This window comes from Nomascus leucogenys, unplaced genomic scaffold (assembly GCF_006542625.1).
Source record: "Nomascus leucogenys isolate Asia unplaced genomic scaffold, Asia_NLE_v1 000736F_104908_qpd_obj, whole genome shotgun sequence".
Taxonomy (NCBI): domain Eukaryota; kingdom Metazoa; phylum Chordata; class Mammalia; order Primates; family Hylobatidae; genus Nomascus; species Nomascus leucogenys.
Window position 1 is genome coordinate 4201 of NW_022097427.1, and position 14539 is coordinate 18739.

Here is a 14539-nt window from a genome sequence, read left to right on the forward strand (position 1 = left end):
CACAATGGTCTTCCCCTAAGGTAGAATAAAAATATCACAAGGTCAGTTTATGAGGCAATCGACCTAGAAAAAACCTGAGACTCTAGGACTCTCTGATGTGTGGATGTCAAATTCTGGGGGATTCTGAGTCTCTTCTCTATGTGGACTCTATGTTGTGTAGCCATTTGTGGAACGCTTCTTTGATTTTCTGATCTAGAAAAAATGAATCTCTGCTCAAATCAAATCTAAGAAAGATTGGCAAAGGGAATTTAAAGATTTCCTAAATTTTTGGAATTTCCCTATGCATTAAAACATGAGAAGTGGCAATAATTCAAACCAACTTTGCCCTCCAAGAATGAGGATTTTTCCAATGCATTAGGTTGGGTCCCCTCAGTGAGAAGGATGCCAAAGATTCGCATGCAGGCAGTATATTTACAAAGTGCAGGAAACAAGCAAGTGAGCAAGGGAGGGGAGGAGGGAAAGTGAAAGGTGCCTCAGAAGGAGCCACCTCTGAGGATGACAAGAGCTCAAACCCACATAGAAACAGGAAAAATGCCTCTGTGATTCCGCCTGACAGGTGAAGGAGCTGGGGTATGTGTACACCTCCCTCAGTCAGTCATCACTGATTGACAGCTGTCCTAGGGGATGCTAATTCCAGGCCATGAGGTCTGCCTCATTTGCATCCTGAGCTGCTTCCCCAGGTTCAGATGGAGCAGTGAAGGGGAGAAAGAGCCATAGAGAGTCAGCTGAAGTATAATGACTAGAATCCCCAAGGCGTAGTAACAATGACTGCTAAAATTATGCACAAAGAAAAAGTGCATTTGAATCCAGAGATGTATCTCTCTGAATCTGGATATCTGGATCCTGGCAGCCTGATCTGTAGCCGTTGCCCAGAAATCCAGTCCCCTGGAAAAGCAGCAGGAGGTTTGTGCATAGGCTGCAGTACCTCATTCTGGCCACTGGTGGGCGCGCATGAGAACTACTCCCTGGAGTACTTCTCAGTCCACTGACACTGATGTAATTGGCTCCACTTCCCCTGCTGTTGAGCCAGGCTGACAAGCCCTGGGCAAAGACATCTGTGTGAGGTATTGAGGTTCAAATCAGTGCTTAAGATATGTTTGGATGCAAAATACTTTTTCATCTACATGGGCAGTGTCTTGGCAGAAGATGGAGACTCTCTCTAAATGGATGTGAGACAGGGCGGCTGGCATCTGGGTCAGGATGATGCCCTGGTGCACGGCAAGAACATGCATTGGGCAGCAGCTGCTCTCGCTAAGGAGAGAGGTTCACTGACCTGGCTTTTCCCCCTCACCTGCTCTCCAGAAAGCCAGGCTCTAGGGCAGATGCTCCTGAGACTCCAGAAACAGGCTGGTGGGGAGCGCAGCTCAGAGCATTACTCAGGGGATGTGGCCTTTGTCGTCCTACTTTGAAACAGTTAATTATTTGAGCCTGGATTGATAGAGGGCTTCAAGCTGATTTTAATCCAGGCTCCTATGGTCAGTGAGTGAAACAGAGATTTTAGTTGAAATAATGAGACCTGGTATTACTAGTCAGCCCTCCATGCTGGAGAACCATAAGAAATTATACAAAAGGCAGGAAAGGGGATAGAATATGGGGACCATCACGCCAAGAATAAGGTGCAGCCCATTTAGCCCTGGGTCTTAAAGAGACCCATAGCTCTGGATAATGGCAGATCTATGCGTGACACAGTTATCACCTTTGTGCATCTTCAGAGAATTGGTTTTCCTTTTACTCCTAGGAACAATGTCTTAAGTGTATTAGTAAATTCTATTGAATTTATTAAAGATGCTTCTGATAAATTCTTTTAATATTCATTTCAAAAAAGAAGCAATTTCACACTGACAGAGACACCGTTATTATAGCACTAAATACTTTTACATTCATCAAATTCCTTTGAGATTAACTGAAATTTCTGACAGCCCCACATTCTACAACTTTATTGTAAATTTTCTGCCAAAAATGATGCTTTCCTATACACTCTGAATACAAGTATAAATATTTTGTTTAATCTAGTCTTAGGTTGATTTAAAATTTTGAAAATTCACTCCAAAAATATGTTCTGTAACCGTATGGCCACCAATGAGAAATGTATTCTTCAAGATAAATCTGTGCCTCCCTGGTCTGACCTGGGACCCTGGGGACACCGCTCCTCTGCTGAGTTACTGAGATGAGCCAGCCCTGCAGCTGTGCTCAGCCTGCCCCATCCCCTGCTGATTTGCATGTTCCCAGAGCACAGCCCCCTGCCCTGAAGACTTTTTATAGGCTGGTCACACCCTGTGCAGGAGTCAGTCCCAGTCAGGACACAGCATGGACATGAGGGTCCCCGCTCAGCTCCTGGGGCTCCTGCTGCTCTGGCTCCCAGGTAAGGGAGGAGAACACTAGGATTCTACTCGGTCAGTGTGCTCAGCACTGACTGGAACTTCAGGGAAGTCCTCTGATAACATGATTAATTGTAAGAATATTTGTTTTTATGTTTCCAACTTCAGGTGCCAGATGTGACATCCAGATGACCCAGTCTCCATCCTCCCTGTCTGCATCTGTAGGAGACAGCGTCACCATCACTTGCAGAGCCAGTCAGGGTATTAGCAACTGGTTAGCCTGGTATCAGCAGAAACCAGGGAAAGCCCCTAAGCTCCTGATCTATAGGGCATCCAGTCTGCAAAGTGGGATTCCCTCTCGGTTCAGTGGCAGTGGATCTGGGACAACTTACACTCTCACCATCAGCAGCCTGCAGCCTGAAGATTTTGCAACTTATTACTGTCAACAGAGTTACAGTACCCCTCGTGATACTTTCGGCCAGGGGACCAAGCTGGAGATCAAACGTAAGTACTTTTTTCCACTGATTCTTCACTGTTTCTAATTAGTTTACTTTGTGTTCCTTTGTGTGGATTTTCATTAGTCAGATGCCAGGGATCTAACAAACTTCATTCCCAGGTTAGGTACAGAGGAGGGGAAATTGTTCCACAGGAGGCTAGCTTGTGGCTAATTTTTAAGATTTCTAAATCAGAATAACTTCATTGGGGGAAAGAGGCTTGCTGAACTTTCAGGGAGGTTTTTGTAAAGGGAAAAGTTAAGACAAATCACTGTGCACAGTGTTACACACCCGAACATAAACCCCCAGGGAAGCAGATGTGTGAGGCTGGGCTGCCCCAGCTACTCCTCCTGATGCCTCTATCGGCTGAGAGTGTTCCTCAGATGCAGCCACACTCTGATGGTGTTGGTAGAGGGGCAACATGAGGTCACCTCTGCACCCTAATTCTTTTCTCTTTCTCAGCCCCAACTGCACAGACATAACAACGCCTCTCTTATTTTAATGAAGACAGAGATGCTTACAACTGAGGAGTCTAGTTTATGGCTTCAGTTGGAACTCATATAACAGAAAAGAAGCCACCATAGATGTTCTAAGCAGGAATTGTCTTAATACGGAGAACTAGAGTCTAAACTACTGGAGTCTAAATAAAGTGTAGAGATGAATCTCTAAATTTAATGTTTTGTTTGCAAAGAAATATTTGCCAAATGGGGCATACAGGAAAACTCAGTGATCTTCAGTATGTTGGAAGAACAAAGAGAAGGTTAGCGTTTTATGAAAAAGGAAAAATGTTACCTGTGGCTCTTTGAGAAAGTTCATTGGCACTAGGAAGGGTTGGGAGCTGGCCAGCTCAGACTGGGAGGCAGTGGTGGACAAAGTGAATCCTAGAATTATATCAAGTTATCTCAGAAGTTGTGGATAAATGTGATTTCAAGTTACAAGAAGCCAACGCAGTGAAGCTTACAGAGAATTTTGTTACTGAAATGCCAGGGACTTGGTGTAGATCCTGCTGCTCACCACACAGGAAACCAATCACTAAGACAAGTATTGCCAAGGAACAGGCTTTAATCAGGTGCTGCAGCTGTAGAGATCAGGCACCATTCTCAAATGTATCTCCCTAACCAACTAAAATTATGGGTTTATACAGCAGGGAAGAAATGTGGGAAAACAGGAATTAAGGAAGGGTAAGGAAGATAATTTGGTCAACAGGAAGCAGGAGGTCAGCTGACCAATCATAATGTGTGAAGGTTCTGACGTCTCACTGTCCTGATTCAGTGATATGTAAGTTTTAGCTCCTTGATGGTATCTGGGAGGCCTGATGGTTGGTTTCCTGAGAAAAGAACTGAGATAAGACAAATACAACTATCTTGAGTTTTAAGACTGGGGGAGTCCATTTCTATGTTTCTTCAAAAAACCATAAACATTGGTTCCATGGGATAATAGGGCCTATTTAACTTGCATTCTAGAAACAACAATATTTTGCACCCTGAGTGCCTTTCCCTCCTGGTTTCTTGGCTCTGTTGGGTATGACAAGAATAACCTAATTCCTACAATTAGCTTTCACACTGCAACCTTTCAAAGCCAAGGATATACTAGTCAAGCAAGCTATTTACCTCAAAAAAGAAGAGCGAAGTGTAGCTCATGATCTTGTCATGTGCACAGGTGCAGCTTTCCCTATAGACAGAGAAAACCCCATTATTAGTCAAGCAAAGCTGGCACACAAACCCTTGTGCTGTTGAATTGCTATGCTGTCAGAAGTGGTGGACGCTCTGAAACACTAACTGTGAATGGCACTGTTACTCCCATAAACAGAATATTTATATGTTGAAAATGAGCTGTAGACTCATCGTTGTTATGCCAACTCAACAGCTTGAAATACTCTATTTCTAATTTCTCCGGGCTGCAGTTTTCTTGTCGATGGCTTTTTTTTTTTCATGTAGTCTTGCTCTGTCACCAGGCTGGAGTGCAGTGGTGTGATCTCGGCTCACTGCAACCTCCGCCTCCCAGGTTCAAGCTATTCTCCTGCCTTAGCCTCCCAAGTAGCTAGGACTACAGGGGTGTGCCACCATGGCTAGCTAATTTTTGTATTTTTAGTAGAGATGGGGTTTCACCATATTGGCCAAGATGGTCTCGATCTCTTGACCTCGTGATCTGTGCACATCAGCCTCCCTAAGTGCTGGGATTACAGGTGTGAGCCACCACACCTGGCCTGGTTGATGGTTCTTAATCCAAAGAGTTGACATGACAATTATACCATTAAATTGGAAGAAAGGATATGATAAGCATGTGACCATTTAGACTTAATACAATACTGGATAAGTGGTCAACACAGGGCATTAGGATATGTGCTGGGGCCATAGATCTAGCCCATATAAAGCAAGAGCCAATAGAATTAATTTTACATATCTTAGAGAGGAAGTACAGAAAATATGGACCCTAGGGGACCTTCTGGAATGTTTCTATTTATTGCCATTTCCACTGGTAAAACTCAGAGAAGATTTCAACAGTCATCAGGATGAAGTTCTAGGGATCACAGTCAGGTGAAGCATTCCCTGCACCTGAAGCACCAGCGAGGCAAAGGGAAGATGAAACACAAAGCAGGATAAGGAGGTGTAAACACCAGGGACAGCTTCCTGGTCAGCTTCAACATGGAAAAATGTATTTTTTTTTCTCTATAGGTTTATCACTGAATCAGTTGGATCTAAGAAAAGCCATTATGTCTGGTTAGGCAGAAAGGTGTTTATTATCATGAATTAAATGGATTGAAAACATTTGGGGAAACCAGAGTGGCAGCTCAGGCAACTCCAAGTACTCCTTTTGCTGTTCCCTGACCCTGCCCACCCCGTGTTTTCCTCAGTCAAGAAGGATATTCTCATTTTGATAGAAACCTGGCAAGTGAAGATATTGTGCCCCCAGGACTGGGCTGCCTGGCTGTGACCCAGACCAGGAAATTGAGCACATTTGAGTGATATCAGGCACTTCCCCTCCTTCATCTCAATCAAAGACCGCTATGTAGTAACACAGCTGATGGGCATTCTTCACCACATCAGGGACTTAGGAAGCCAAGGACATGAGGAGTAGCCTTTCCAGACTCTACCATAGAGAAAGTATTGCCAGAAACTAGAGAATAAAATGAATATGAAGGAAGCTGGTGACAATAAGTAAATGTGTCATGCATATATGTATTTTAAATAATTTAATCTTTTATATAAAATTCAAACTGTGGTTTTCAGCCACCTTTATAATTTAGACCACAAATTAAATAGTAAGTAGACAGATTAATGGCTTATGAGAGAAGATTCTTTTTTCCTAGATGGTGTTGGGCTGAACAGATTGGAGTTTGCCCACATTTTGCGGGGCACAATGCTACGTGGGTAGCATGATGTTCTTTGTAAAGGAAATCTTTATGTTTGGTTGTAGCACGTTGCTGTTGATACTAGTAATGACTGGAAATTCAAGTGTAGAAAGATGTGTATTTATGATAGAAAGCCATAGGGTAGACTTGGGCAGGAATAACCCGAGAAAACAGATGAATCTGCATGAGACTGAAATGAAGATGTAATCAACACAGGAAGGGCTACAGAGAAAGGGGTCAGATCTCTAGTAGTTGATAGCAGAGCGGCTGTCCTTCTGGGGACAGTAGTGAGAAGAACTGCTCTCTTTTCTGCAGGAGACAGAGGGAGGCATAAGGCTTTAAGTTTTTTGCCAATCATTTGATAGAAAAAGGGCAATTCATTTTTTTCAAGGTTTTCAAGTAATAAAGCTTAAGTTTTTTTACTTTTTATTTTTACAGAGTTATAGGTTCACAGGAAGTTGCAAAGAAATATACAGAAGTCTCATACATCTTCATTCAACTTCCTCCAGTGTTGACATCTTTCAAACTATAGTACAATACCAAAGACAGGAAATTAACATTGGTGTCTTCCATAGAACTTATTCAGTTTTCACAAGTTACACATGCGCACAGTTTTTGTTTGTTTATGTGATTGTGTTTATGTGTGTGTAGCTTGATGTGAATGAATCATTTATGTGGCCTTCTGTAACCATCACTGTAATCAAGAAACTCAGCTAAATCATCTCCACACGACTCCTGGTGTTACCCTTTTATAGCCATACTCACCTTCTCTACCCCCATCCTTAACCCTTGGCAAACACCATGTAAAAGACATCATGCAATAAGTACCATTTCAAGATTGGCTTATTTCACTGAACATAATACCCTTGAGGTATATCAATAGTTTATTGCTTTTTATTTCTGAATGTATTCTATAATATGGATTACCCCGGTTTATTTAACTATTTACTTACTGAAAGACATTTGGGTAATTTCCTTGATTTAGCTACTATAAATAAAGCTTCTGTGAACATTTGTGTACAAGTTTCTGTGTAATAATGTTTTATTTCTCTGAGATAATCGCTCAAGAGTTCATTTGCTAAATTACATAAGTCCACTTTCGATTTATTACATCCCTTTAATAGAGATTTTTTTTCAAATCAAAAACTTCAATTTAGATGAAGTCAAATTTATTAATTTTTCATTTTATGGATTATTTTTCTAATTTAAATTTGCTTTCTTTATCATTTTGTGAGATGCCTTTGATTGCTATAGTTTACTTTTATTTTTACATGTATTGATTTTCTTCAGTGTATAATTTTGTGTTTGACATTGATTTAAAACTTCTACTTAGAAACTTGATATTAGGCTTCTGTTGCTTTCTTTTTGTATTTACTTTTTGTTTCTTTTAGAATTCCTTTTTCTTCTGGCTTATAAATAGTCTCTTTAAATACCAAGTGAGATATATATTCATATAAATTCTTTATTATAGATTTATCTTTTAATATTTATGTATTTAATAAATATGTAATTCACATATATGTTATGGTGGGGTGTTTTAACATATCTTCACTTAAACATATTGACATTCTGGTCATTATGTTATTATATTTTATTTCATATGCCGTTTTATTAAATTCCATAATTAAAACACGTCAATTATCCATGTATATTGGGTGCCTGTTTTCTGTCCTTTCTATAATTATCTGTATTTTTTTTTGCCTTTTTTTCTGAACTTTATCCCTTTACTAAGCTTACGTTATGTGTCTTTGACTCCGTTTATTTCTTTGCCTGATTACATTTTTTCTATGTTAAAATTACTAGTTCTGCTTTACTTTTTTAATCCTGTACCTGTAGCCAGACACATTTATTTTACCTATTATTTTCTTGCTAATTATCTCATCCTTGGAAATAAATTTAAGTGTTTTTCTTTTTTTTTTTTTTGGTGTGTCTTCTAAATTTACAATCATTTGCTGCAGAAAATACTTTTGTTTTACTAGAGTACATCATTTTCAGAAGAGTTATCTAATTTATTATTTACTTGCTATGTATTTTTGTCAGTCATATAGCCCTCTCCCATGGTATATTTGTAATTTTCAGTATTATTTCATTTCAAATTACTTATCCTTGATGGGGTTGCTTTATCCAAGTCTTCTATTTGCCAAAATATGGTATAGTTCAATAGTTCTTAATTGCTCCAAACACACGTGGGTGCATTTTATCATTACCTTCCCTACCTCCACCCCAGAACTAAGTCTGAGGACTGTGTCCTTGCAGGTTGTGTGTAGTAGGGTCTTTTTATCACTTGGTTGCTGGATAAAGAGTAGAAGACAGAGATGGGACAGTGGACAATTTAAAGTGGTCAAGGTTGTCTCTATTTTCTAGAGCCTTCTTAATGATCGGTCATCTAGGCGGCCTAATAAAAAATGCAAATTTCACCCCAATCATCTGCCTTTTACTTCCCACCTCTACTTCTGTCCCCCTCCACCCAGAGTTGTAGGAGGGGGCAAAGCTCAGGGATTGTCCCAACCCTAATCATGGCACAAAAGTGCCAAGGGTTCAGGTGGAGTTTTTCAGGACTTTTCTCATGGCATACTGGCGCCTCTGAAATATTTTATCTTTCTTTTCAATCCACAAATTGATACTTGCCCTGTTTTCCAGAGATATCTACTAGACATCTGAAAGGTTAAAGTTTGAGAACTTCTTAAATTTCTTGAAAATGCTCTTTGTTCTTTCAAGGAATACTCAAATTCCATTATTCCTACTTTCTTCTAGGGGAATAGAGCTAGGTAAGCAGAATTTAATTATTTAGGAAAAACAAAAGGGTATAGTACTTTCCACTCAAACTCACCACACTAATCTAAGTTCCCACTCTTCATCTCCTTTGCCGTAAGGTGTAGCTGTAATTCTCAGCTGTTCATTTTCAACTGTTTATAAAAATGTAGATTTAAGGTGTAGAAAGACCATTATTTTAGTTCTACCTAGATCCTTAGGGAAGCCACTAGTTTATTTTAGTTGAAATAAAATAAAATAAAATTTTAAAAGCATAAAAACAATTCCCAGAGTGATAAAAGAAAACTTTTAGTAAAGTAGAGCTAATATGCATGTTAATATCAATGAAAAATATAACTGAGTAATCAGGGACCCAAGTGCACAGTTGGAAGCAGTATAGAGGGACCTCTCTGGCCCTGAACTCCATCACAAGTGACAGAATAGAGTCCTGGAGTGGAGCTCATAGAGAAGTGATGGTTGGCATCATGTTCCCTGATTTTTAATATTCCTTGCAGCCTTGTGTTGGTGTCTGCACATTTGAAGATGCAGTCCCTTCTTCCAGACATTTTAGACTGGTTTTGTTGGGGGAAAACCTTCACCTATGGATGGGTGAGAGTGCCAGCTGACTGGTGTGGACACCATATCTTGCTGTAGGAGAAGATGGACTTCCTTAGCCCCAGCTTCCAGTGGCAAGGCAGATGGAACCAGTGGGAGTTGGGGGATGGTTATTCTCCACTCTGAATAGGATCCACTATAATGACTCTTCTGCCTGTGAGGGCCTCTGGTGGATACAGCATTGGTTTCAGGACTAAGTAGATGGAGAGACCCTGCTTTATCCACACTGAGGCAAGTTCCTTGATTAGTTTAGGTTACCAGTCTTCATCAAGCTTTCATGCTCACCCTCCTCATCCTTTCCAGATCATGATAACATTTATAGCCTTGTTTTAAATACCACTTACTCAGTGGAACAAACTTCCCCTTCTCATATGAACTAGTTTCATAAAACCCACCCAATTTGCTTTCTCTTTCTGACAATGATAACAACTTAAAATGCATTATTATTGATAATGATATAAAATATGAATTTTGAAAAATCAAAAGTATTTCTGAAATAACTTATATCCGAATGGCAGGGCAGCCCCAGTACACTCCTCCACATGGCATCTCAAGTAGACTGGCAGGCAAAGATCCAACAGAAAAGGTCACCAAATCCCTTGGGACATGCTTGAGCCATCCTAGGAAATGTTTTGTTAGCCCCAACTCCCACTGGGTGAAATAAGAGCAGGTGTCCCCTTTGAGCACCAACCTAAACTTTTCTGAGCTGATTTGCATGTTGGGTCATTAGACAACAGTCCAAGCTGCACAGAGCATCCTTAAAGGCAGCTTGTCAGGGCCCCTGAGGAGCAGCCTCTAGTTCAGCTCTCAGAGATGGGGTCCGGGGCTCCTTTGCTGTGGATCCTCCTGCTCTGGGCTGCAGGTGAGGGGGTATAGAGAAACATCGGGCAAACTCATGTGACCACCATTGTTTTTTGTGTCTCTGGGTTCTTGGTTGTTGGATTTAAGGCATTCATTGAAGGTTGTAAGTTCCCCAGTTATCTTTTGTTTTCTGGTTACTCAAGATGTTGCATATGACTGTGGTTAGAAATGTCACCAATGCATGGGCCTACATGGGGACAGTCTCAGTATATCTGATATAATTTATTTGTCTTTATCATTTCAGGCTGCAATGGGGACATTGTGCTGACCCAGTCTCCAGTCTCCTTGGCCGTGTCTCCAGGACAGATGGCCACCATCACCTGCCGAGCCAGTGAGAGTGTCAGTGTCTTAGGAATGACTAACTTAATTCACTGGTATCAGCAGAAACCAGGACAACCTCCTAAACTCCTGATTTACCAAGCATCCAATAAAGACACTGGGGTCCCAGCCAGGTTCAGTGGCAGTGGGTCTGGGACCGATTTCACCCTCACAATTAATCCTGTGGAAGCTGATGATGCTGCAAATGATTACTGTCTGCAGAGTAAGAATTTTCCTCCCACAGTGCTTTAGGTCGAAACAAAAACCTCCCCAGGCAGCTGCTCCCTGAAGCTCCAATCCCTCAGATGTGGCTTTTTATCCAGGTCCATAAGCCTGCTGTCATAGGCTTGTTTGAACAATGGGGTCAAACTATCAAAGAGAAAATCATTAAATATATGTGTGTGCATGCATGCGTGTGTGTCACAGCCAGTTTTATAATTTAATAATTTCTTTACTGTATCAGAAGTTTTCTACTTCTCAATGTATATTTTTTATGTCAAAGATCCTTATCAATAGATGAATTTTAAACTTTAAGAAAACTTTGTAGTTTTCTTTAAAAAATGCTTCCTTTAAAAAAAATGCTCTGAATAGTCAAAATTATTAGCTCTATATCTTCCAGATATAGGTGACCTTCTCACCTGAATTTTGACTTTTCTCCACTTTTATTTGCTGAACCCACATGAAAAGGCTTTTCTAGTTATTTAGAAACCTATGACTTGTGAGGTAGTTATCTCTGCTTATTTAATTTAGATGTCTCTATCTCTGTGACTTTCCCAAAAGTTAGAGTCTCAGCTCTAGTTTTAATAAATTGTCCTTTACTCCTCATGCAGTGTTCATGTCCTTTTTCTTTTCCTTGTTTTTTTTTTTTAAACAGAGTCTTACTCTGTCACCCAGGCTGGAGGGCAATGGCACAATCTTGGCTCACGGCAGCCTCCACCTCCCAGGTTGAAGTGATTCTCCTGCCTCAGTGTCTCAAGCAGCTGGGGTTACAGGTGCCTGCCACCATGCCCGGCTAATTTCTGTATTTTTAGTAGAGATGGGGTTTCACCATGTTGGCCAGCCTGGTCATGAACTCCTGACCTCATGACCCACCCGCCTTGGCCTCCCAAAGTGCTGGGATTACAGGTCATGTACTTTTTCTATGATATTTTCCATGTCCATTGTTAAGGTTTTCTCTTATCTTCTCTCTTTTTGCTTTTCTAATTGCTCTAACACTACAGGTAGAGTGGACTCCAGAAATGCAGGTGTGCGTAGCCACAGTCATGGAAAGATTAGTGATCATGTGCCCCTCCATCCCCACCTTGGCCTCCCTCAGTCTTCTGCATCCTCCACAAAGCAAGCAGAGAAACCCTGGCAAAATAGGCTTTTGCAGCATTTCAGTCTAATGAGATTTACATTGGTTTCTAAATTTGTAACCCTTGTAACCCTATCTCACTACATATAAAATTTTACTATTAGTTGGCTGTTGGCCCATGCAAATTATCACACACTTAGTGGCTTAAAATAATACACGTTTGTAATTCACATGCAGTTTCTGTGAGTCGGGAGCCGGGCACAGCTTATCTGGGTCCTCTCTTCAAGGCCTCACAGGCTATAGTCAAGGTGTTGCCCAGGCTGCCTTCTCATCCGGGGACTTAAAGAGTCTGCTTCCGTGATCATTCAAGTTGTTGACAGAATTATTTTCATAGTAACTGTAAGGCTGAGGGTCCTTACTGGCTTTTTGCTGACTGTTGGATGGAGATCACCCTAAGGTCCTAGAGAACATCTGAAGTTTCCTGCCACATGGACTACTAATAATCAAACCAGCTAGGAGAATTTCTTGGTAACAAAAACAGCTCAGTTCCTCTTTTAATGGCTTTGACCTAATGAAGTCAGATCCACTCAGCATAATCTCCCTTGTGATTAACTCAAACCCAACTAATTTGGGACCCTGATTTCATCTGCAAAGTACTTTCAGCTTTGCAATATCGTATATGCTAGAAGGAAGTCACAAATTCTGCCCAGATTCAAGAAGGGGGAATTACACAGTTTATGAACAACAGTGGCTATGTATCATGGGGCCAACCTAGGATTGTCCACTAAAGCTGTCATACTGCCTAAGTGTTTTGTTTGTTTTTATTCTCTTTCTCTCAAACAGCCTCTGTCCTAAGGGGATTAAATAAGGAAGCTTCCCCTGGTAATATGTTCTTACCAGCATCAGACAAACAGATCCCTCAAAATGGTGTTTTCATCCCAGCTTCTCATGTTTCTCCCGTTACTTCCTGAGTGAGGCAGTGGTGAAGGTTTCCTCTACAGAGTAGAAGATTTGAAATAAATAAATAATTTTATAAATATTGGCCTGTAATTACCTGTATTAGTAAAGAAAGAAAGAATATCTAAAAACCAATGGGATAGTTTCTATCTTAAGCAACTAGAAAAAGAGGAGCCAGCAAGATTCACAGCAAGCAGACAGGAGAAAATAATAAAAACTGAGTATAAATCCATGAAGTAAAAGACAGAAAATCATTGAAACCAAAAGTTGTGTTTTTGGAAAGACTGGCAAAATTGAAAATCCTTTATGACTCTTGGAGAACAAAAGACAAAGCCAAGATTATTAAAATCAAGGTTGAAATAAGGGGTATAACTGCCTACCCTACAGAAACTTTAAAAATATTGTAAGAGAATATGATAAACAATATTGTTATTAAATTAGACAATTTAGATAAGATAGCCCCAAACTAATTCAAAAACAAATAGAAAACATGAATAGAACTATAACAAGTGAAGAAATTAAAAAGTTTCCGATAAAGAAAAGCTGAGGCCGGGCACGGTGGCTCACGCCTGTAATCCCAGCACTTTGGGAGGTCAAGGCAGGTGGATCACGAGGTCAGGAGATCGAGACCATCCTGGCTAACACGGTGAAATCCCGTCTCTACTAAAAATACAAAAAAATAGCGAGGCATGGTGGTGGATGCCTGTAGTCCCAGCTACCGGGAGGCTGAGGCAGGAGAATGGCGTGAACCCAGGGGACAGAGGTTGCAGTGAGCCCAGATCATGCCACTGCACTCCAGCCTGGGTGACAGAGTGAAACTCCGTCTCAAAAAAAAAAAAAAAGATAAAAGAAAAGCTGAGACTACATGACTTCACGGGTGAATTCTATCAAGCATTTAAAGAATAAATATTACCAATCTTCCATAAATTCTTTCAGTAAACAGAGGAGAAAAGAATACTTCCCAACTCATTCTATGAAGCCAGTATTACCCCAATAACAAAGCCAAACAGAAACATTCCAAGAAAAGAAAACCATAGACCCATATCCCCTATTAATGCATGTGAAAAAATTCTCAAAGATATTACTAAACAGAATCCAGTAGCATTTATTATTAACATCTGAAAATCAATAATGTAATATGCCACATAAATAGAGTAAATACAAAAACTGTAATCATCTCAATAAATGGAGAAAGCCATTTGATAAAGTTCAAAACTCTTTTATGACAAAAGCTCTCAACAAACTAGTAACAGAAGGAAACTTTCTTTGCCTTATAAAGATATATATGAAAAACCTATAGCTAACATCACATTTAAAGTTGAAAGAATGCTTTCCTTCTAATATTATAAACAAGCGAGGATATTCACTCTTGCTACTCAATTCAACACTGCACTGGATGTTCTTGTCAAGCAATCAAGCAAGAAAAAAATGAAAAATAAAATACAGCAATATTTAAGAAGTGAAATTATTTTAATTACAGAAAATATAATCATGTGCATATATTAAATGATAAGGAATACGTGTCCCCCACCACTACACATACAATCTACTAGTAATAAACAACTTTGGCAAAGTCACA

The 14539-nt window shown here is 40.2% G+C and overlaps 1 protein-coding gene across 1 annotated transcript in view; it reads left to right on the plus strand.

Moving 5' to 3' along the window:
* The first annotated feature begins 2307 nt into the window (after nt 1–2307).
* The window catches only part of LOC115834252 (immunoglobulin kappa light chain-like), a 78083-nt gene continuing 65851 nt past the window's right edge, over nt 2308–14539 (plus strand). The window contains exons 1-3 of the mRNA XM_030808999.1: nt 2308–2362; nt 2487–2822; nt 10636–10947. Of these exons, the coding sequence (XP_030664859.1) occupies nt 2308–2362; nt 2487–2822; nt 10636–10947 (703 nt within the window). The remainder of the gene's footprint in view (nt 2363–2486; nt 2823–10635; nt 10948–14539) is intronic.